Raw genomic sequence first — 25,065 nt, 5'->3', positions numbered from 1 at the left:
TAATCCTGCTCAGCAGACCTGCATGTGGACACCAACAGAGAAAGCACTTTCTGGTGATAATCCAAAGTACATGGACAACACTGGCAAGGGAGGAGTGCTATGCAAATACTGCAGTCATTATCATCAGCAGTTTGCATGAATTCTTCTACAACAGGACTACTTTATGAAGAGAAAAAACGTTGCTGCATATACCCATTATTATTATTTGAAGTCTATCTATCATGGGATTTTTACTTGCCACTTGGTCAGACATAAGGGAAAGGGTCGGGCAGATTAAAATCTCATGCGAACAGCACACAGGCTCAGACTACAGTGCTTTCTGCAGTGATGATTTACTCTTTCATTGCCTTGATGATTTATTCTGTTCCTTCTAAAAAGATTGGACCTAACAGTAAGCCATTTACAATGAGAAATATATAACTGAGATACCAAAAGTAGAAAGGATTTGAAATGGTAGAATACCTGTTGGAAAAAAGGTATGTCTGTGTGCATCACGTACTTGGTGGTATCCTTTGAAAGCATGCAGTGAATTCTGTAAGTGGATTTGAAGAGCTTATTTAGCATGACAAATTGGCTACAACCTGGTGGCTATTTCTGAAAATGCATTTATAGACCTTCTGACACTGATACTCCTGTGGTATATCCATTCATTGTACAGTCAATTTATAATGATTCCACCAAATTAAATCTTTATTAACAATCTTATTGACTCTGGCTTTGACTTTTGGTCCCCCCTTTAATTAACTGCAGTAATGAGACAAGCAATAACCAATGTAACAAGTGAGCAAACATTTTGTTTTAAACCTGCAGTTTATTCCAAGCAACTTCACAAAAAATGAAGGCTGAATTGCTATATGCTAAATGTCAATTTTCACACTCTGCTGAACTCTTTCTGAAGCTTGTCAACCACAAATCTGTAGTCATTTCCCCCCCTCTGATCAGAGCTTTATAGAGCACGTAGCAGGTTTTTAGTAACTTTTCATTTTTATGCAGGAGTACCATTTGCTGTCCCCAGTATACTTCACAAAATGGCAAACAGGCATAATTTGTACATCTAAAGGGATGCATATGTCAAAGTTGCAGCCTCCTTCACAATTTGCACCAGGAATACAGTTTTATGTCTGCATGGGTAAGGTCTCAGCAGTGACCCAAACTACACAGGAATATTGAAACATCCAGCTTTCAAATGTGCCAGGCTTCTGCTCACCCTTTGTGAGTCCCAGCAGATTCTCAGACTTGCTCCATGACTAGAGGTGCTTTTCATATCTGCAGGTGAAATTCCATGCCTTGCTGTCTGGCAGATGCAAAGCAGCTACACATAATCATGAGCATCCACACCCTTCCCTGCACAGGCAACCATGACCATGCACAGAGACACAGGACTCGGCTGTAGTGGATCAGTTCACACAACTTCTCACATACAGCTATTTGATAAAGTTAGGGAAGCAAAGTGGGATAACAGAACACACTTCTAGGTTAGGATACTGAGTTATGTGGGTATGTGAGTACGACAGCAAGAGGGTTAGACTTCAAGACCTTTGTGATCTTTTCCAACCTTAAAAATTCTATCATTCTATACCACCACTAAGCAGGACAATAACTAGTATTAGAGATGCTAATTTCCAGCATATAACAGCCTTGAAGTTAGATGCTTACACCTGTATCAAAACTAGCTAATCTGACAGCTGTCTTTGAGAAAAACAATTTTTTCATGAGTATCCACTGATCTGTGATTTCTCTTCACATTACAGCACTGGTTCACAACCTGTTTCGATAATTCAGAAGTTTTTCCTCTGTGCAATCTATAGCATTCAACACAGAATACAAATACATGAGAAATGAATGCTCCTACTCTGGAGGAATGCAAAAAAAAAGTCAGGATTTCTGAGGGGCAGAAAAGGAGAGCAGGGACCGGTGCCCTGTGGGGTCAGTTCTGAGCTGCTACTGTTTGGGCACGGAGGAGTTAAGATGGCAATGGGTGGGACGGGGGATGTTTGAAATAGTTTTTCCACCCAGTTCTTTGAAAATCTTCAAGTCATTAGAGATTCACAGCATTTTTCTTGTTTTCAAAGAAAAAATAGGTTGGGAAATGGTGCAGAGAAGAAAACAAAGGGATTGTGGAGGTGGGTGGGGAGAAGAATGAACTAGAGATAGAAAGAGATCAGGCAATTAAAAAAAGCCAACTTGCTGTAAAAGAGAGTACAGAGATGTCTCCAAAGGGACTACTTTAATTCCTGAGAAAAGGATGTTTTGCAAATTCTAAGTGTCAAATTATCTTTAGCTAAAAATGAAACTGATTTCTGTTTATCTTTTGCATATAATCACTCCTGAGTACAACACACATTTCAAGGCACAGTTTGGCAATTTTTCAAGAGAGAGATGCTGGACGGTATTTTTCTTAACGGAGACAGGCTGAAGTTAGTGGCAGCAATTCAATAGCCAGACTAGATGACTTGAGCAGTTGTTTCCAACCTTAGTGATACTATGATTCCCAATGGGAGATGACCATAATTACATGAACGCAGAGAAGCAACACCCCTGCCCTTCTCCATCTGTAACACATGGCTACCAGGAACTCCAAAGCAATGCTGCTTTGGGTTCACATCTCAAAAAGCTGCAATCCTGGCTCTTGGATCAGCCTCTGCCAGCATCCATGCTGTAAATTCCCAATCCTTGTTTTAATGCACAGAAATCATCCTCTTGCTTCATGGCTCAACACAGCAAAAAGAAAAAGCGTTCAACACTTACTGACTTCCATGAAGCTCCTTCAATACTTTATTGGGCAAGTCCACACTTTCACAGTCATAACCTCTCTTGTATGACTCTGTGTTGGTTTTTTTCAGATAACAAGAGACAATTACCAGATATTATCAGTATCTCTCAGTGTCATAATCTTCTCCTAGAAGAAGTTTTTAGCAGGGAATTTCATTTCCTTTTACCCTACTTTGTTTTCTGAGAAGGAGAGGCATGCAGGTAAGACTGACTTTGTGGTTCAAGCACTGGAGTTCAATTTCCATCTGTGCAATGAACTGCTTTTATGACCCCAGGTGAGCACACTCAGTAGTCCTTGGGATTACTGCATTATAGGAGCAATGGGGATGGCTCAGCACAGCCCAGGAGAAATAAAACACCTTCCTCTCCAAAACAGCAAATTGGTACAGGTAACTCCTTACCACTGATTTCTCCTAGTGCTCAAGCCAACTTATTTGAAAACTTTCCCACAAAAACTGCCTCTTCCACTGCAGAGTATGGCCCTAAGCCAGTGCCTCCACCAGGAGCTTCAACAGATGGTCTCATGTGGTGGGAATGGCCCCAGGTACAGAGACATAACCTGACTGACTTCCTAAGCGCTGCCTTTAAAAGAAGTCAATAGAGTTACCTTGGAAACATAACATGGGAAAGGCAATTGGATTCCAAACCTTAAAAACAACTTTAATTCTTTTGTCTGGCCCAAAAACACCCAGAAGAAAAAAAAAAAAAATGTGCAAAAGAAAAAATAAATCATGGTCATTTAACCACTGTCAAAAACAACAATCAAAGCTGTAAGGTGCAGGGTTTTGCTTTTTTCCTCTCCAGAGTTCTTTGTTTCTTCTCAATTGCCTGCACTCTCATGGTATCTCTCAGCAGTCAAATTAACACTATGTATTGATTGCATGCTTGGTAGGCAGCAAGAGAGAAAACAAACCAGGCAAGAACTTAATATCTGTTTGAGTTCCTTGAGCATGTGTGGAATATGGACAGTGTTTTGCAGTGGCCACCACTCTGCTAAAGCTTTTCTAGTGAAATTATTATTGTTGTTTCCACGGGTGTTAGTAAGCAAACACTGCCAGGAAGAAACTAGGGTTTGCTTCTATCCTATCAAGCAAAAGATATGATAACATCTTCTATCACCTGAGAGCATCACTCCAACAGGTTTCCAAATGTTACTTGCTTCCCATAGACAAAGAAGCTTCACCTGCTCAAGTTGGCACATTGCATCCCTCACACTGGAACATGCATGATTCAGCATTCCTTTCAACACCTCTACGTATCAGCAGGCAGGATGATTAATTCCTGCTCTAGATCAGTGAATCCAGTCCTCATGTGCTGGCCCCAAGAAAATGAGGATTCCTGAGTCATCTCCATGCACCACAAGGAAGAGCCACATTTATCACTGAACCTTCCAAACCCATCAGTACCACATCCCACCTGTTAACATTACCCAGAGTAACTGCTGGGATAGAATATGGAATTAAGTCAACTACTTGTTTGGACACTAAATACCAAGGCTGCAGAACAGAGCTCAAAGAAATATGATACAGACAGAGAGAGAAACATAGATACTGAACTGCTGAGTCAAGGAAGGAGCTGGTGGGAAAACAGCAAGAAGGGTGATAATTGAAATTTTCTATCTTGTGTTTCAAGAAGGAATGTGTGACACCTGCAGTTATTCACATGCTATAGTATGGGCAGTCTGAGGAAGAGTGCTGACTGTGGGGCCCATCACCAGTTGAGGAATTGCTATGGATTGGCGCCAACTTCACATATTTGGAGAGCTTCCCAAAGCTGATAGATAGACACAAGCGAAGTGTTTCCTCTGATCAGTTTCAGTGTCAGCTCTGGCAGAATTCCCCATTGCTGATAGTCTGTGGAGGGTCACAAATTCCTTTCAGAAAATAAGCCTTTCAGAAAAATAACTGAATTTAGACCAACTGGGCCATTAGAAAAGAGTGAGGAGGACTTGCAAATATATTTATACGCCTGCAGGCTGGTATTTAAAATTCTGATGTAGCATCTTCCTGCCCCCAATGCACATGAACTGCACATAATTATATCTTCATGTAGTATTTGCTGCTTGACCTTCTGGCCCAAGTGATTTACATTCTGACGCAATTTACATATGGTCTGATCTCCAGTTGATCCTGTGTGGAGCCCAGGGTTGGACTCAATGATCCTTATGCATCCTTTCCAACTCAAGATGTTCAATACCACATCAGTGCTCAAGGGGAAGGAACCTACATAATCCCCAGACTCGGTCAACTCCAGCAATGGGGCACTGAGCTCCATCAAGTAATTCTCTCAATAAAAGGGAGAAGGAAACAGCTTCCCCTACAAAAATTGGTCACTGCTAAAGAATTACTTTTCTGTCCCTCAGATATTAAGCTCACCACAGTCCTTCCCTCCATGCACCAATTCCCACAGACCTTAATTTTCTTCCTGTTTATTATTGTAGAGTAAGCCATCAGGTATAAACAGCATTTACTGTCACCCTAAATACAAGCATTTTTCACTTTATCAGTAAGAGAAGTTCCCAGTACCTGAGATGCATCCTCAGGGACCCTGCAGGGTCTGGCAGCACGCAGCTCCCCACTAAGTTTGCAGAGAGAAACCTGGGGCAGGTTTCATCCAGCACTGGAAATGCTGACTACTCTCAGTATGTTCCCACAGATGATGGTATATGGAATATCTATCTCCTACAAAGGATATCCTTTATAAGGCAGTCATATCCTAACCGTCATGCTGCTTTAACTGTACTGCTCTACTTAGTTATAATGTGGGGAGAACTTAAAAAGACATAACTGGACAGGCCTGTTTTAATTGTTCCCACTAGACCTATGCTTCGTGATTTTGGACATAAATATGAGCTTTGATTGCTGTTCCCATAGTGACTGGCAGGAAGAACACACTGGAGGCTGGACTGGGACTGCTTCAAGCATGCAAGCAGCTACTGGAAATTATTAAGTTCAGAAGCTCTGGGGACCATAATATCACTGCAGGTCAGTCAACCTGGAAGATAAACACTGCTGGGCAATATGGAAAAGACTTATATTTGTGTTCTGCGAAGAAAGTGAAGTTGGCTGCACTACAGACATTTGGCTTGGCAAATGAGTGCCGTTCTGAGGGGAATTTACTGGTCCTTACTACTGCTGGAGATGAGAAAGTTACTGGTTGTGATTTCTGTGCTGTACACATTTACTACTGATGAACAGCCACTAGCCCTTGGGGTCAGCTGCACTCCTAGGGCATTCTGTACCCAGTGCTGCCAAAGGCTTTGTGTGGGAATGGCACACTTTTGGCACTGTACTCTGAAAGAGCAAAGTGCTGGTGGATGCACTCAGACATGCAGCTTGTCCTGCAGCTGTGACACCCAGCTCTTGCTCTCACTGATTTGTGCCGTGAATACAGAAATAGAATTCTAAAAGCTCTAAACTCTCCTATTTCAATATTAAAGAAAAAGGCATGGACACATACTGAGTATGTATAAAAGAAGCTCAGGAATATTTATATCAGCTGAACACACAGCAGGAAAAGTACAGCGGTACTAATAGCAAAGTTACCAGTACATCTGAGTGCTGCACTCACTGCCTGTCCACACACTGCTGGGCTGTGAGCTATCTGCAGCTGCATCAGCTTGCTGGCCATTGGGGGCTGGTACATCACTGAAGGAGGGAATTTCCATCTGGTGAAATCCAGCACTGCCCATAGATCACTCCAAGTTATAAGCCTATAAAGCTGAACAGCCTTAGCATCTTCATGAGTGTATTAAGATTTGACACTGGAAATATGGTTCACTACTGGAGTTGTTCTAGCATGCAAGATAAAGCTACAGTTATTCAGCTGGATAGTGATGCTCAATCTATTCTGTCTGTATACCTTGTATACTACCCAAAGTCTCGTCTCCAGTTTATATACTTTAAAATCCTCAGAAACCGCTACTGCTGTAACTTTAATGCCAAAATAAACCAGATGAGCCCGTAAAGAATAAGTACAAAGCATCACTTCTCCCTTCCTACTCCTATATGTGACTTATGCACACAGTTCTGTAAAAACAAAATGAACAACCAACCACAAGAAACCAATGGTAATTCTACCATGCTTTGAAAATGATGTGATCTCTTAACAGAAGGAGCTCAGTGACATGGCCCAGGGAGATACCACTCCATTCTCATGCAATGATCTATTATTCACACCACGACCTAGACTAGGAAAATCACTACACGAACTGATATATTTTGCTTCACACAGAAACAGAGAACTAGCATGCAGGTAGAGAAAAGCTTCCTTAAAGAGGTGATTATGAAAGCAACAACTTTTGGTACTGCCCAGACATCTGGACATATTGCAGCCCTCAGGGAAATGCTTTAAATAGAATCAAAGAAGCTGAAGAAGAACTCTGAAGTCACCAGATCCAACCCCAACCCATCCCCACCATGCCCACAGATGGTGTCCCTTAGCGTCACATCCCCACAGTTCCCTATTACCTCCAGGCACAGTGACCCCCAACCTCCCTGGGCAGCCCATGTCAATGCACTGTCACTCTTTTCAGATAAGAAACCATTCCTAATTTCCAACCTGAACATCCCTTGGCAATGATAATAATAATACGCATCAGAGAACTTCTGCCTGCAGAGCTCCCACTGCATTGACACTGCTTCCCCTTCCACAGGGCATCAGTTCACAAAGTATGATGCATCATCATTGAAAGTGTCTATGTATTTATTAGAGGTTATAGCATAAAATATGCAGGCACCTTGAAATGTATTCCAGACTGCGACAGCAGACAGAGTGACTGAATGCATGTCAGGGGTTTATGATGAACTCTGAAGCATCTTCATTTCAGAGGAAATATCCTTTTATATAGGCATCTTTTATTGCTTGATTTATTCTTTCTATCTGTAACTAACCTCTAGACTCAAAGATTTAGCCTCCTGGTGTGATGTTGCTTGAATGCCATGAATCTCAGAGCTCTGCAAAACACTCTGACAAAGTCATTGTTTGGTCCTCTCCCACTGTTCAGAATAGAGGGAGAGATCGAACTGAACTAAGAACCCATTAAACTGAGATATTTAGTGGGAGGGTAGGTGCATCACTACTTCATGACCTACATGAATACTTAAAGGCAAATTATTTCTTGCAGGATACAGTCATGTAATACTAACAGCAAACTCACATAGGTGGTCCCACATTACCAAAGTTTCTGTACTTTTAAAAGCAATTAAGGAATGAAGCCAATGCTTACATTACGGCATACACCTAAAGGTTTGGATTTGGGGAAGAGTAAAAACACAATGCTGGAAACAGTCCAGCACGGCACACTCAGGACAGGCTTTCTCACTCTACTCCCCACACAGTTCCTCCTGACCCACAGCAACAAGAACTCATCACCTGGTACAGAGCATTTGGAGGGTTTAGGCAGAAAGATTATGAAAGACTTAACTCTTGTACCCACAAAGAACCTGCCAGAAATGTCATCTCTAGTTATTGAGAGGTATATAAACCAGACCAAAGCACAGGTGATCCCTCTGGAAACACCTGGGTTTCCAAAAGGAAATTTTTCAGGTTTACATAAAATCTGCCGTCTTTTTGACACAGATCCTCAGCTGATTCAAGTATGATAGGAGACACTTCATCACAACATTAATTTATTACAGACCATCTCACATGCACGTATTTTTCACTCAATCACACCTTGTGGGTCATAAGAGAGAATTTCATTGCATGAACCTTAGCAAGCAATTACAATCTTTAACCTCTGGCACTGCATGAGAAGATACTGTATATCTTCTACCAAAATGAACAGTTCTAATAACCTTTCATTAATATCGATTAAATTTAAGACACCAAATTCTCAAAAAAAAATAGTGTTATTTTACTTCTATCTTTTACAATGTTAGTACTTAAGGAAGTGGACAGGACACGACATTTTTATCACTGCCACACAGTTCAGCACTAGCAGCATGAACTCTTTCTGTCTTGCTTTCAGCCCTTATTAAATATAAGCAGATTTTCTCTGAGTTCACTGGCAGGGAACATCTCCTTACAGCAGCACATCCCCTCATTATCCAGCCTTCTCAGCTGCTCTCAAATGCACCAGGAAGCTATTTCCCCCTTGCTTTACAATCTCTTTTATGATCCTTGATGATATAAGTTTTGGGGTTTTTTGGCTTACTTTCTTGCTCGATTCCCCAGTGTCACTTTATGACATGTCCTCATCCAGCTTTCCCATGCTCACCCTTAACGACACGAAACCAGAGGAAGAGAATGTGTTTCAGTATTGTGAAATGCAAGAGAGAACCCATGAACCAAGGACAATTCAACACAACAGAGAGAGAATTGCAGCTGAGATGCAGAAGTTTCAGCTGGTGAAATAGCTCCTGCCTGACCCCCATTTGTGTCAGTCAAACCCAAGGGAAAAGCTCTTCTTTTTCCACAGCCACCACCTACGCTCTGAGAAATGCGTTCCTCCCCTCTGGAGAACTGAACTGTGTTTCTGAAAGTGTTTTTCAGGCTCTCTCAGAGACACTCACCTGCTTTTTGGCTTTTATTGGGTCATAATCACATTTCTGCTTCCTTATTTCCTGCACAGATCCAAAGCAACACACAGCACCATGAAACACACTGTTTATAATTTTGACTTTTTCTATCCAAGGACACCAAGTCCTTGTGCAGCTGGAGTGAAACACTGCACTATTTTACTTGCCAGCAAAGCCATGTGCATGTATTGTTTTATATATATTTAGAGCAGCCACATCAGCTGATGGAATAAATAGCGACTGCCATTTTGCTCTCCCACCTTTGACACAACGCTTTTACATATTTGGCATCCAAGAACTGTTGCTTTTTCCCAGCTGCTCACACTAATCCCAACCGACCTGGGAACTGTCAGCAGGATCTGGGAATCAGACAGTGAATCAGATGGTCTAAGAGCTTGCTCAGGATGGGCCAACTGGACACCAAGACTAAGTCTGTAAAGGATTCTGTTTTCTGAGCTGAATCTGCACAAAAATGTCCAATTCTGGCCCATGGGAGTTGCCACTGTTTGCCTAAACAGCAAAACAGTGGCCTCCAGGGCAACACGCATTATGAATTGCAATGATGATATGGCAGTGACTTCTGCAAGCACCCGGCAGAAAGCAAACCAAGCCCCCTTCTTGGTCTGGTACTGTTCTGCTGCCTGTTGGCCACAGGTTTGATTGCTGAGTCACATCTAGAGATGGGCTCTCATAACTTTCAAACACCATTTGAAAGCAAGGAGTGTCATTCCTTGAGTGTGACCTCAGCAATGCCATTTGGAAGGAAACTATTATTCTAACTGCCAGAGGTGCTACAGAAGCCCATGGGATAAAGCTAAACTGCAATATAAAGGATGGATTTATATAAAACATAAGGAGCAGGGCAGCAACAGCCACTACACACTCAAATGATAAAATCAAGTTGTGAAGTAACAACACAGCCACCATTTTTGGCCTAGAGAAAACAGCTGTATTCCACGTGGCGCAAATTTGGACTAAAGAATCCCTAGGCATTGTGAATATTTATGACTTCTCTTAATAAGATACAATGCACTGCTTTCAAAAGAGTCTCATCATGGTTAGAAATACTTTTTTCTTCTCTTTAATATGGCTGCACAGCCACTATATATTCCCATCTGAAATACAATTAATGCCTTCATAAAAGTATTCTTTTTGACCAGGATGGACTAATACAGCTCAAAGCACCTCCTTCAGTCACACTCAATAACAACTACAATTGCCTCAATACAGCTGAGCTCAGGCACGAGCACGAAGCAAAAGGAAACGAAACCCTGAGGAACTTCTCACTTGGGTAGGAAAGCATCTGAACTGCCCTTGCCTATTTTATTCAGGTTAATGATAAGTCTGTGTTAAGCAGACGGGTCTGAGGAAGTTGGTTCACAACCGCAGCAGCCAAACCCTGGCTGGGATTCCCACACCATGCTCATGGTGCTGCAGGCACTGACATACAAAGCCTCAGCAGGGAGATTGCCCTTCTTAAAGGCAAGGACTGAGCACCGAGTACAGTACTTATGTTCAGCCTACTTTGCTCTTCACTTCAGGTTTTAGAAATGTAAGATACACAGCTGGAGGGAAATATAAAAAGACAGAAATATTCAAGAAAGCCAGACATTATTCTACCAAGATGCAAACATAGTGCTCAGTGGATTGAATTCCTCTCATTTATTTAAGGTAAGAACTACATTTCAATGAAAATCTGAGACACTCAGCCATTTTGAACATGAACACATCCTAAATATCACACAGTTTTCAAAGGAATTGAACAGAGGGTCACGAGCACAGGTTGGTAAGGTGCTTCCTTTGCCTCTTCTCTACTTCTCCATTTCATGTTCACTATCCTTGGTACAAATAGCTCTTTTTCAAGCACAGATGTTACAATAAACCAACAGTTATTGGAACACTCACAAAGCATTACGAATCACAGAAACACAATCATTTGAGTAGGAGGGGATTCTTAAATGCCATCTGATCCAAGTCCCCTGCAACAAACAGGGACACCCACAGCTCCACCAGGTGCTCAGAGCCCCACCAGCCTGACCATGGGTGCCTGTAGGGATGGGACATCCAGCATCTCTCTGCACAACCTGTTCCAAATGCCACATCTCACAGCACCACACCATCTCTCAGCTACCCCACAAGGACAAAAAGCTGAGAAGGCTCTGCTGCAAGGAAAATGTGTTGCCCAGCTTGCAGTGAAACAAATGCTGGCCTGCCGGCTCTTCTCTCTGGACAGTTGTCTAATGATTGCTTTTAGGATGCTTACGGCTGCTGTTAGTCAATAACCTGCAGATCCCATTACAGTCAACACCACAAAAATAGTCCTTAGAGTCTGCAGACCTGGCGCTCCTCCTGAGCACAAGCAATAAGTTATGCCACTCCTGAACACAGTAGCTCTGCTTAATCATTAACAAAATATAAACATCTGTATTGTAGAGGCTAGGGGGTGTTTTTATTATTTTCTCTTCCAAAACACATCACCTCAGGGAGCAGACTGAACTACCAGACAGATACATCATGTTAGCGGTGTGCTGCCACATCCTTTTAATCAGAGCACCATCAATATTTTGTATTATATGAATAACTAATTAGTTTCTCAACTTATTTCCACAGATGTCATTGCAAAAATCTATCTGAGGAATGTCATCTGCACTTGAGAGAAGGACAAGCCTTGTAATTAAGTATTAAGCCATTTCACCACTATGAGTCTGCCATGAAGTGTGAAATGGCTATTATTCACATTTTTAAGACCTTGCATTTATTAGCATCTATGTTCTACCCAAGGTTAGCAGCGTGCTGCACAGAGTTAAAAAAAGCAAAAACAGTTTACATTTTTGTTATTCAAATGGATGTCTGTGTCTATCCAACTGTACACAGATTGCTAACACCAATTGGGCTTCTCTCAGGTCCCAGAGGATGTCTGGCCTACACACCTTTGTGAGCAGCACTCAAATAGATGCTCTGATTACAGAACAAGTGATATTCTGCTGTTGAAATGGAATGACAATCACAGGTGTAACACACCTTGGCAGGACACTGATCCTGTATAAACAAAAGCTATTCAGCCCGAGATAACAAGCAGGATTGATTATTAATATCTCCCAGAAAAAGATTTTGTTTGCATTAGGAAACACTTGCAGAATAAATGCGGAAAGCAAATAATGAGCCAGCCTATACTGTTGTATGCAGAGGCCAGGAGAAATTTCTCTGGTCTCTGACTAGAGAAAGGCAATGAGCACACATTTGCTATTTTACTGCTCAATGATATACATAAGGAGAAGAATCTTGTGCATCCTTCAGCCAAAAACGAGAGACTTCCACTGCTCTCTACCTCATACACTGTCCCATTTGGCAGCAGTTTAGTCTAGAAGTCGGCCCCTTCCTGCCCTATTGTCACAATTCTGCTTTCACTTATAGGCCATGCTCCTGCTCCCACAGACCTGCAATTACACATTGGTGCATCCAGAAAGAGCCCCACAGCTGACCACAGGCTGCTTAATCACAAATTCACTTTCTGCCTTCACTGTCTGTTAGCCCTCCTTGAAAAGGATCTGCCTGTCAATGGGCAGCTCCTGTTAGCAGCACAGTGTGCAGGGCCACACTGTGATTTATACAGCTGGGAAAAGTCAGCAAAGCTCTGTCAGTGCCTCTATCATTTGCCAGGTGTGTGGCTCCTGATTATCTGATCCACATCTAGGCATCACCTGCTAAAAATAGGGAAGGAAAGAAAGCTAGGGGCTAAACCCCCATCTTGTGCTGGGTGGAAAAAGGTGATAGCCATTAAGAGCAAGTGTGCTCTAGCAATAAGAGGGAGAAGCAAGTCTCCTCTGCAACAGTTCTATTTTAACAGAAGGAAAACACCTGCAATCATCTGCCTCCTTAACCCCAAGGCTTCTATCAAATGCACTGTGTGAGCTGCTCAATATATCATCCATAAGAAGCCTTATGGAAAGGCTCCCTTTGACCGGAGAGGGCTGTGGTTTGTCTGCTCTAACAGACGAATGGCCAGCAGCAAGAAGGCATGTCAACAGCAGGAAAGGCCACAACAAAGCAGCTGCAAAATCAGCACGAGTTCTGCTCTGAGAAAGTCTCATTCAACATCAAGTGCTTCAGGAAACATTATCTGCCATGCAAAAACTGTCTGATCATGTGTGGAACCCTAGATTAGTACATCAGAAGTGATGAGGACTTCTGACTTTCAAATAAACCTCATAAGGGCCCACCTAAACTAGCCTGAAGTTTAGAAACTAGGAACCACTTCTCTTGTTCCAGTTGTGCATTCACAAGTAGGCACTGGCTTGGTGGGGACAGTTCTAGAAACCCTACCCTTGTAAATCACTATTACATTTTATTACAAAACATGGAAAGTAAAGCCCATCTCAAGGCAAAAGCGCATTTTTTCACACTGGTAGGATTCCACCAAAATCATTAGATTTGCACCAGTAAAGCAAAGAAAAGAACAGCTACTGTAATGCTATAACATGATGGAAAATACAGCAACAATAGAAGAGAGGCACAACCCTAGGCTACAGCAAATAAGAACAATCCTAAGTGCCGCAGCAAAGGATACAGAAATAAAGAAGAAATTTGCTTACCTTTTGAAAACCTCAAATAAGCAGCGAACTCCAGCAAAACCCCACTTCCAACCCTAAAAATCCAACTTCCACTGCCAACCCTAACCAAGATTCAGAAAGTGCTGGATCCTGGCTCCACCCCTTCCAATCACCCAGGAGCACCCTGGGCTGGCCCTGCCTTCCACCAGGTGCTCCATCACTGCTTCAGGCTGGGACTCAGCATTTCTGCTACAGCACCCTTATCAGCAAATCAATCTGAAAACAACACCAGTAGCTACAAGGCTAAATTGACCTTTTTTTCCTTGCTGCCACCTCACAGGAATTCCCAGTGTTTGCTATAAGCTAAACTATATTTCAAGGTGACAAGCTACTCTTCACAAATGGCGTCCATTTCCCACCACACACTTCCTCCTTTATACAACTGATTTTTTTGTGTTTTCTCTAATTTTTGTTCCTTTGATCTTCATGAATGTAATGGCTTTTAGACAGAAACATTATTTGTGTTTGTTCTTATTGAAAATGTCTCTGCTGCTTTGAGAAGCACAGCTGAGAGAAACCTTAATTTGATAAGAATTATTATTTTACAAAAAGAGCACTGTTGCATTAGCTAAGCACTGTATTTAAATTGCTTTTTGGTACAATGGGTCTCACTTGGACTATTTGGATAGTTCAATACTGTACATGGTAAGGTAGAATTGCACTAATAAAATCAAACTGTAAGTGCATTTCATCTGTTATTTGGTACTTCCAGTGCTTCATAATTAACTTTGGTCAAAAATTACCCCTTTAAGCCCAAGAGATTAATTCTCCCTTAACTATATTTGTATATAACAGGAAAAACAATCATCCCTTGGTTTCCCAGCCTTGGATGAGCGGTTTATGGTGTTTTTTAACCTACAATAACTGTGGATGAATTCCAGGTCTGTGATTGCCGCTTGTAAAGTGAATTTCATGCTGATTTCTTTTTATTTAACTCCAGGAACATAAACACCCTAAACCAGGGTTTCAGCAATGCTCACAGTGCCTGGCCTAGCACAATCTGGCATGAGGGAGATCCCCATGCTAGGTCTGAACAAGGCAGGTTGAGGAAGCACATTATTGGTGTCCCAACAACAAGGGTCCACCAAGCCCAGGGACAAATGCTCTTGTACAGCACTAGTTCAGTGCACACCCATCCTGCATCTAATAGTTTATCATCCTTTTGATCCTTTTTTTTTATATTGGACCACTTGCTTCTTCATTATGCTCCCACCTCCAATTATTTCCCTTTGCCCCTACCCATCAGCTGGTCTAGTCCTTATCCCTCTCCTTGATGGATGTCTTGATGGCAGTGAAGGCACTGATCTTGTGATTGTCAGACAGTTACTCTCCTTAACATATATTGCCCTCTTGAAAGACAAATGAGGAAGCCTGATGATTTCTGTCAGTGTCAAGGAGACACTGGAGCTCTCAAGACAGGCTCTTACCAAGTTACTTGGGCTCTATTAAAACAGTCCAGTGAGAAAATAGCATCTTGAAGTCAACCTTTATATACAGGCAACCACAAGAATAGCAACTTGCATTACTAAGACTCAGTTACTACAAATATTTAATGTCCCAAATAAATCTCACAAGTCCTCTCTCTGAACTGTTTTGGGATGATGCTCAGCAGAAATTTTAAGCATCCAAGAATTTGAAAATAATTTGAATTTTTTTTGCTTTCCTTTTTACTGTTTTTGATTGGCTTAGAACCCAATTAGCAAAACATTTAGGAGTCTAAAATTACTTGCACAGAACCATGGAATTGTTTGAGTCTGAAGGGACTCTTAAAGGCCATCTGGTTGAACTCCCCTGCAATGAACAGGGACAACTACAACCCCATCAGATGTTCAGAGCCTCCAGCCAGATCTTGAATGTCTCCAAAACAGAGCGTTTATTACCTACCTGGGCAACCTCTGCCAGTTCTTCATCACCCTCATCGAGAAAAAAACTTACTGTAACCAATGTAAATTTTCCCTCTTTTAGCTTGAAACCATTTCCTCTTGTCCCATCACTCTGCTAAAGAATCTGTCCCTTTTCAACAAATAAAAACAGAAAAATGTTCCCAAAAGTGTATTAAATCGTTTTTAATATATTTCTACTCTTAGGTCACAACTAAAGAATACTCTAGATCACAAAAAGAAAACATAAACCACTAAATACAGCTATGTCTGCATTAAAGCAGGCAGTTATAAGCTCTGCTACTCCTACTGCAACTGATATTGGGCTCTATAGGATTCCTTTTTTTGGGGACACGTGAGCCTTTCTGTAGCAGAGGTCATTGAAAACCTCCTGAGAAGACTCAGCAGCAAAGTCCACACCTGGGTCAAAGAAGTGCCAAACCAATTCTTGCAGCCTGACAACTGTCTTACGAGCGTAGTGTGTAAGAAACGTCTATGCACATATTGCCACTTAATTTTTCTCCATCTAAACCGCTGCAGACAGAAGTATTTTAAGAAAGGCACATACAGAAAAGGGCCACACAGAGCATGTTGGTGTGCCAGGAGGACAGAGACCTTGTCTATCCCCAGGAAGGTGATGACCTTGTAGAGCAGCCGCTAATAAATGAATTAGGTTGTATGAACTGAAGGTCGTTCATCAGCTAAACAGGGACAGAAAGTCTATTGAGAATGTATGTGCCATCATCGCTCAGAGTGTGTCAGTCTTTGTGGTGTCTGCATGACTGGAGGCCTGTGGGATGGAGAAGAAAAAGAAGGGAAGAAGCAGAAATGACTGGCACAGTGGCATGCTGCCTGTGTTGAAGAGGAAATCAGTCTGTCTTTTAAACAGAGGAAGAAGGGAAAGGAGACATACAGATGGTATGGCTCCCAGTGGTGACAGGAGCAGTTGGTCTCCTCTCCTTCTGTTAGTGACAGTTGTTGTCACCTTATTTTGAAGTCTCCTAAAGAAGAGGTGGGAGTCACTAAGCTACTGAAACGAGAAAAATGGATGAAAACGGATTGTGTAACTAATCTTAACCGTTTGGTCTAAGAGCAGTGATTGAGGCTGGTGGCACTGGTGACAGCCCACAACAGCTGACTGTGCACCTCTCCCAGAAACTGCAGCCTAAGAAGGAAATAAAGGTTTCCACCATTTCTTACAGAATAAAGGTCTTTTAGAGTCAAGCCAGGTACTGAGTATGTGTTTATACCAGCTCTGGACCTAATGGCAGCCATCTCGCTTAGGCCTGTTTTACCACAGCATTTTTTTAAACAGGCTTAAGGACACCTTATGCAGAAACAATGCTATCAAAATAGGAAGGTACAAAAGAATGTCCCCCAGAATAAGGTTCCTTCATCTATGAAATCTGTGCTGCACCCAATACGCACTATTTCACCTATGAATACTCCAACAAGCTTTTGTATATGTAGGGAGAGAAGAAGAGCTCTTGATTTGGTGAGGAGTAAAGGATTTACTCTCAGGAAACTTTACTTTCTCTGCACAGTGCTACCCACATCTCTTTCCCCTTTAGGGTGGCAGAAAAAAAAAGCATTTATTTTTGCAAAGATAAAATTTTCAGAAGTGTATTAAATGCTTTAGGACCCTTCTGGCCCTTTTTCAAAATAAATCCTACTTACTTTCAAGTATTTTCCCTTAAAAAGGACAAAAAAAAAAAAACCCCAACAATTTTTCCAAGGATTTTTTTTCCAAACAGTCTGATTTCAAAGACAGACAGTTATCCAGCGGCTCCTTACAAGAGCAAGTAAAATCACAAGAATTTAAAGCAGATCAAATATCAGCCCCTTGCATGGATACCACCATTAATTCCTTTCAATTTCATTTAACTTAATTCTCTTTGGAAAAGAAGCACGCTCAATCAGATTAAAGCTACTTTAATTCACATTTGCCCCCTTTAATGCAACACCTTACATTTCTTCAGATAAAAGTCCCCTCCCACATTTAGAAAAGTCTTAAGTAAGCAAAAACTTGGACCTAAATCACTACTGGTAACAGGATCTGATTGCCTAAGTTATTTAGATGCTAATGGACATTTTAACTACAAATGGGATTTGTTGGTTTTTTTTCCTGCTGGAAATCTCTGCTGAGCTGTGCTGTACCAGCAAGCCATGAACATTTAAACCTCACCCACATATCAACACAACCTATGAGCGCTCTGCAGACCCCTGGAACTGTCCCACGAGCTGCATGGCAAGATGAGCAAGGGCCCCATTTCTTCTGTTTTAAAAGGATGCAAACCGAGACTGAAAAAAACACTAGGTGGTGTTAACGTCACCATTCATAGAACAAACTTTCAGCATGAACTGACCCACACCACTGCTGCACTTCTGGTCTGAAGTGTGGTCCTCAGAATGCAGAATGGGAACAAGAAGAGTGTTTCTGGAGATATGCACAAGGGAAGGCAGCCAAGATGCTGCTTACCATTCACTGTAATCTAGGCTGGGCCATTTCTTCTTTCAGTATCAGAGCAGAGAGAACTAATGAGAGCTTGTTTCCCATCTCATAACACAACTTCAGCTGTCCAAAGATTGCTCCACCCCCAGTATGCTCTAGGAAAGCAGAATTTATAACCCAGGATCTAAGGGCAAGATGACCTGCAGATTTGTTTTCCCTCTTTTTCTCTCTCTTTTTCTGAGCAAGAATAATTAGAACACTGTTAGAAATCCCCTAGAGCCCCTTTGGTCAGAAGATTTCAGGAGATTAGGCCATTTCTTCCCAGAGATCAATCATCCAAACTAACACGTAGAGACTTTAACATTTTTTGTGTTTTTTTTTAATATACTGCCCAGTATTAGCGGTAACTCTGCAAGGTTCAGCAGTGACATGCATGCACAGCTAGACTTGGTGTAGGTCAGGGAGGATCTGCATTTCTGCAGGACAGACAACACTGGAGAGTATTTTCATTGTGTTGTTATACCCCGTGACTCAGCCCAGATGCCAGTACCTCCCTGTACAACCAGGAGAAAGATTTCTCTGTTTCTTTCCAAAGGCTGAGCCCACAATAAGCAGAGTGTATTACAGAGCAGAAACGGTGCTCTTATCACCCACAATTGCCTTTAAATCTGACATATTTAGACATAAACATGGATATCCCTTCTTTTCCACGGCATCCCCTTGGTGATGCCATCCAAAGCAAAGCCCCAAGTTCCTGTGCAAAAGCAGAAATGATGCCCAGCAGTGTGTGCAACTCCAGCAAGGTGCCACTGAGTTACCATTAAACCATATTCCAAAGTTTACCTTAGTTCCTTGAAGGGGTCTGCCCTGACATTGGGAGTTTCTATAGATTTAGGGAACACTGTGCCTTCTGCTCCTGAAATCACAAAACAAAACAGAAGACAAATTGTAAACATTATAAGCTGTTATCAGGGGAGTGATTGTTAAATCATACCTAGGTGCAATTTTAACCTGACCCCATTTCCCCATTGCCTGACCCCATTTTCTCTCACACACCCCTTTTGTCCCCAGGAAAAGCTAAATCCTTATCACCTGAAACTGACTTGATTACAACTGGGATTTGCCTGTAAGCTGCACATTACGCTGTAAAATTTGTGTCCTGAATATGAGAAGTGTTTGCTGACCCAAGTGATGCAGGGAGCTTGGAACAGATACCTCCTTAATAACCAGTGCAGCTACACCTCTCACTAATGAACCTGGCTGCAGGACATGAAATTATTTCTTTTGCTGGGTTCTGAGAGACACTCAAAGGAAAACCACATTCTGGCTCAGTCACTGCAGGCATCTCTCGGGTCAGGCTGAGCTGTAGCCATTTCTGCATCAGGTCCATGAATGAGCCATGCTGTGTCTCTTTAAAAAGACCTGCTTTCCAAACTTCAGTTCTAAGCCAAAAACAGCCCATAAAATAAGCCTTTCCACTGTCTAATTGTTCTAATTTTAAAATGTGCATCTAATCAGCATTGTTCTCACTTCTGCTTCCAACCACTAAATGTTCTTATGTCATTGCATGCCAACCAATGGGCCCTGCATGAACACAAATCTTCACCTTTCTCCTGTAGATATTTTAGAGACGATCTCCCAACCACCTCAACTTCTTCTTCAGTTCTCCAAAATGTTATGGCCTCCTGCATCATTCACTGTGATCACGAATCATACATGTTTTCCAGATTTCTTATTGCCATTTTCTGAACCCATTCCCCTTTTAAAACATTCTGCTTGAGACCTCAGCACTGGACACAGCAGTCCCCAGGGGGTGTCACTAACGCTCCATGCTGCACTATGCCACTTATCGCTCTCATTGAAACATTCAGTGCTAACACATCTGTGAATGATATGGTCTTACCCATAGCAATGAACAAGAAATTCATGTTCATGTTGTCTAAAGCATAGCTGCCTACCCAGGGAACAAGTCTGACCTACATTCCTACATCTAGACCTACAGCCTTACATGCATTTGCACTGTGACCAATTCATCGTTCATTATCTGCGTTTGTCACAGCAATTTCAGTGTCTGCACACAAACTGCACCAGTGGCACTTTTTAACGTCCTCCTATTTTTCTTTGATAAAGCTTCTGATGCCAGCTACAGACCCTGGTGGGATCATTTAGATATGTTTGAGATTGTTTTTAATATATGCTATTAATATCGTTACCTATGAGCAGACTGGAAGATGATGCAAAATGTGAACACAGCACCTTTCTGTAGCTACTGTTATAAGGGAGAAACACTCACGGCTTCACTGTCTTTGCACTGAAAGAGACTAATGAAGCCACTCCAATGACTTAACAGGAAAAAAAAATGGAATGAAAGTAATCACTCTTAACATTTATAAAACAAAAAACAACTCATTTTTAGCCTAGAAAAAAACAAAGTAATCTCAAAGATGACAAAAGCAGTCTGAGGTCTGAAGCTTTATACTTGGGAATTGAAATTGATCCCATGGCCCAGTACAGATATTTAGCTCTTAAGTTAACTATAAGCCTTCATCGTTACAAGTTGTCAGAAGCGGCTGCAGCTTGCCAACCATGAAGGTTATTATTATCTGATCTGTCCTCTCTCAACAGTTTCCAAACAATTTAAGACTCTGCTTATCCACAAAATTGTCTTGGTTATTAGCCTTCCAATGAAACTTATCAAAAGATGTAGCCTGCACATATTGCATAATAAAATAATGATTTTTGAGGTGAGGAAGATGAGAAAGTGCTGTGGAAGAGCTGCAGAGAGATATTCTTGCGTTGCTCAACAGGTAACTTTGTTTATGCCAGCAATTTTCATTCATTTTTACACTCCAAGTGTAAGATCTACAAGTAACCAGAACACCTGCAGGATAAGAAGAACTGGCATACTTCTATTGACCTGGAATGTTCTGGTCTTTCATTGTTTCTTCAAACACATAAAGTAACTCTGGAAGCAAAGCCAGTAGAAACTCCAACACAGTTATTTCAGGAAGACTGAAAATAAAGAAGCCTTTATTTTTATTATTATTTTTATGCCCTTTTTTTTCTCACCCATCCCCTGGTTTTCCTTTCCCTTCACACAGTCCTTAAACCCTCTTCTTCTGTGTTCATCATTCCCAAATCCATGGAAGAGTCCCCTATGCAATAGGAACAGAAACAAGACTTCCAAACCTTTCTGCTTCACTCCTTTGATACGAATTAGAAGTGAATGCCACCTGCCTTGACAGCATCAATTCTTATTATTCCCTCTTAAACACAGGAGATCTCCCACAAGGCTGCCTGTCCCTGTCACCATGTAGGACAGCAGCCACGAGGGATGCTGATGAGCCAGGGCTGCACCATCCCTCCCTGGGCTCTGTCTGTCATCAGCTGAGGGTCTCTGAGGGCTGGCTGTCATCCAGCCACTGGAGAGACACCAGTAAGCGTTTCTCACCTCTCTTTTTCAACCTCATCATGATTTTACCTGTTCCCAGTTCTCTGCCAGGGGGCCCACAGTTGGACTAAATGCTCTGGAGAAGTCTGTTCTTTGTTTCACCCTGCTGCCTGATGATTTCACTGGAAGCTCATTCTGCCCTGGACTTTCAGAAATAGTAAATAACCATTCTCCATTATTTTCTATGCTACCTGAAATTTTCTGTACTTGAAAATGTGCCCAACTCTACCACTTCTCTTCTCCATGGACAGGCTTGGTCTCTGCCTAAGGGATCAGCAGCTCCCCCTGTGCCTCCATATGACAATAAACATTTGGAAAAATTCGACTATATTCGACATTTGTGCCAAAGTCTAGCTCTCAAACACTATAGAAGTCCTCAGCCAGGCAGTAACAGCATCAGTGTTGGACTGTGTTGAAAGTGAAATCTTTAGGCTGGAGGAAGTGACCTCATTTAGAATTTGCACCAAAGGCCTTGGCACAAAAAGAAGGAAAGTTTGAGGGAAATATGCTGTTGACACTGAATTAGGCTGTCTTGGCTCTGCAGAGGACTGGGCTGTCACGGAGAAAAGAATGAGTTGCCTTAGGGAGTAGAAGAAGAGAGAGAGGGTGAAATTTAAAAATAGGAATCTAAGGTCATGTGCTTAGAGAGAAATGAGGATTTCTGCTCCACGCTGGATGCTCCCTGAATGGGAACGTCCCATAAAGAGGCCATGGGCTACTCATGATTCATAGCAGTAGGACAGGGCCAAATGAAAGGCAAGCATGACATTAAACTGAATGAGAAGAGGCAAGACTAACAGGAACATGGGAACAAGAAAAAAAATGGCATTATTTTAAGAATAACCAGTGAATCCTTGAGTTGAATTTTATGTAGCCTCCAGCTCATCCTCACTTGGGGAGAGTGTGCAGAGAGAAAACACTGTCTGATTGCAGGAACTGAAAAAGCCTGCCCTACAAAAGAAGGCTAGAAAGAAAAAAAAGAAGGCTAGGTTTTTCAGTATAGCAGCACGACGGTGAAGGAAGGATAAGAATGCTGTGTATAAACACATTAGGAAGATAAATAACACAAAGGAAAAAGAACTATTGGCTATAGGCCAAAGTTGGCATGAGAGAAAATAGTAGTAAACTGGTTCCAAATACATTTAGGATGAAAAAACAACAGGTTTTTCCTTTCTTTTTTAATTTTTCTTTTTTTTTCTTTCTTTTTTTTCCCCCTTTTACCAGCTTTTTACAGGAACAGCTTTTGTCTTACAGTGGTTGGGACTGACAACCCAACAGAATCGACAAACTCATGACTACAAGGTGTAGGATCCCAAAAGCAGGGAACAGGATTTGCAGGACCAGGAGCTGCTTTACCATGATGCATTCCCATAGGCTTAGTTTCATTACTATCTACCCGAGGAACGCTGGGTTTTGGCAAACAGTACTAATCCACAGCTCCAACAATGGAAGACTTAGCTGCTGCAATCTCCCTTCTCAAGCAAAGATACTCTATCCATCTTCCCCTTTTGCAAAACATAAAACAAATGTAAATTAAATTTACTATTGTGTAACACAGCTTCTGCTTCCTGAATTATCCTTTATTAAAGCGTTTGCTATCCAACATGAAAAATACATAGTATAAAATTTCCATTTCATTGCCAAGTACTGAAGATATTTTTTTTCCTTATAAGACTTGCTGCTGCTAAGGGCAGCACACCTGCAAACAGCCAAAGACGTATAGAAGAAAACAATCATATAATTTGTATTTAAACATACTGTATCATACATCCCTAGGCAATAAACTATTCCTTCTCACAGTATTATATCAGAGTGAGTCCTATTAAAAGCCATACCGACTTGATTCCCTCTTCTGACACTCTCTAATTTACCACCAATAAATGTTCATAAACAGTTTGACTGAAAAATCCATACAGCCATTTCAGCTTTATTTTAAGTTCCATTTAATGTCCCTCAAAAATGATTTCATCAATGTGTTTCCATTAGCTGGTTCTCTGCCCAATAACTTAATTCCACACAATCAGTCAGGAACTTACAAAGCATATGACAGCATCTACCTAAAATGTTCTGAATCACCATGAAGATTCACTCAGCAAATGCTTTCCCCCCCTCCTCCACCCTCGTACATAAACAGAGTGAGAACAAAAACCAAGAACCTTGAGCAAGGAAACATTCAGCATTCAATCTCAGTGGACTTTTTGCTTTTCTTTTTTTCTTCTTTCCTACTCTCTTTCTTTCATTCTTTCCTCCCTCCCTCCCTCCCTCCCTCCCTCCCTTCAACTTTCTTAACCAGTATCTGATCCAACAAGACAAAAGAGGGAATCAACAGTTCAACTTTCCTAACTGCTTCTTGCTTTTCATGTGCCCTTCAAAAGCATCTGAGCTGCGTGACTCTGTCCTGGCACCATCCCTAGTGCAAAGGCAAGGGCCCATCCTGCTCCCCTGAGACACAACTGGGCTCCAGCCTCTGTGATGAGATCCTGATCACACACTGCTCTCTCTGCACAAAACTGTTGCTCTAGACTTCCACTGCTATCAGCTGGAACAGGGAGAAGATCTCAGACACAGCGCAACAATAGGTATTTTTGGACTAGTGATTGATGCTCCTGCTGTCAAGGGTAGGTAGCAATCAGCTGAACAGCACTTGGGGGTGAACAAAACATGGAGGGAGAAAAATCAGGTTTCCACTCAGGTGGAAATGTATTTGGTTAGCCATTCCCCACATTCCTATTCTTACCTTTTCTACACAACAGATTACTTTCCCAGTTTGTGCATTCTTTAAACAATAATGCCCACATCCACAGTACATCTTTAGAGTTGGATAGCACTGCTTTATAATGAAACTGGGACCTCAGAGCCACGTGCCAGATTTGGTGATTAGGTTGGCTTATGTTTTTCTTCACTTTAGAACACTGCCTTAACATAGCACTGTGCAAATGAGGGGAGAAGGAAAAGGATTTGCTGCGATTCTTTTATTCTAGCTAAGGTCAGTAGAGAATGTACAGTGTGCTGATGATCTCCAGAAACTACTTCGGACTCCACAGTTATTGATCAGGGCACATTCAGCAATTTGTACATGAAAATACCCATCCGATGAGGTTCTGTTTACTGTTTTATCATTGGGGTAATATGTGACAGTCTCAGAAAGGTGTCTGGGCAAACAGGTATCCAGGAAGTAAATCCAATACAATACAGGCAGAAATGATTTGCGCCCACTTCTTTTAATTCCTTGCTTTAAAAGCCTTATTCATCCCTAATTTACGTTCTTAAATGGATGAACATAGTAATTGCTGTTGCTCCCCTTGAATCCCATCAAATCTGAAATCAATGAGGTCTATTTCAGGGCCCAACAATAATAGCATGGCTAGGTTAACCCACT

At 41.7% G+C, this 25,065-nt stretch overlaps 1 protein-coding gene across 6 annotated transcripts in view; it reads right to left on the bottom strand.

Moving 5' to 3' along the window:
• Positions 1–25,065, bottom strand: part of SGCD (sarcoglycan delta) — a 297,420-nt gene that overhangs the window by 14,164 nt on the left and 258,191 nt on the right. For all 6 annotated transcript variants that reach the window (XM_015875788.2, XM_015875793.2, XM_015875787.2 and 3 more), the window contains one exon: positions 19,079–19,151. In XM_015875788.2, coding sequence (XP_015731274.1) covers positions 19,079–19,151 — 73 coding nt within the window. The remainder of the gene's footprint in view (positions 1–19,078; positions 19,152–25,065) is intronic.

The sequence above is a fragment of the Coturnix japonica genome, chromosome 13 (genome assembly GCF_001577835.2).
Source record: "Coturnix japonica isolate 7356 chromosome 13, Coturnix japonica 2.1, whole genome shotgun sequence".
Taxonomy (NCBI): Eukaryota; Metazoa; Chordata; class Aves; order Galliformes; family Phasianidae; genus Coturnix; species Coturnix japonica.
This window is presented reverse-complemented; position numbering and strand designations above follow the sequence as displayed.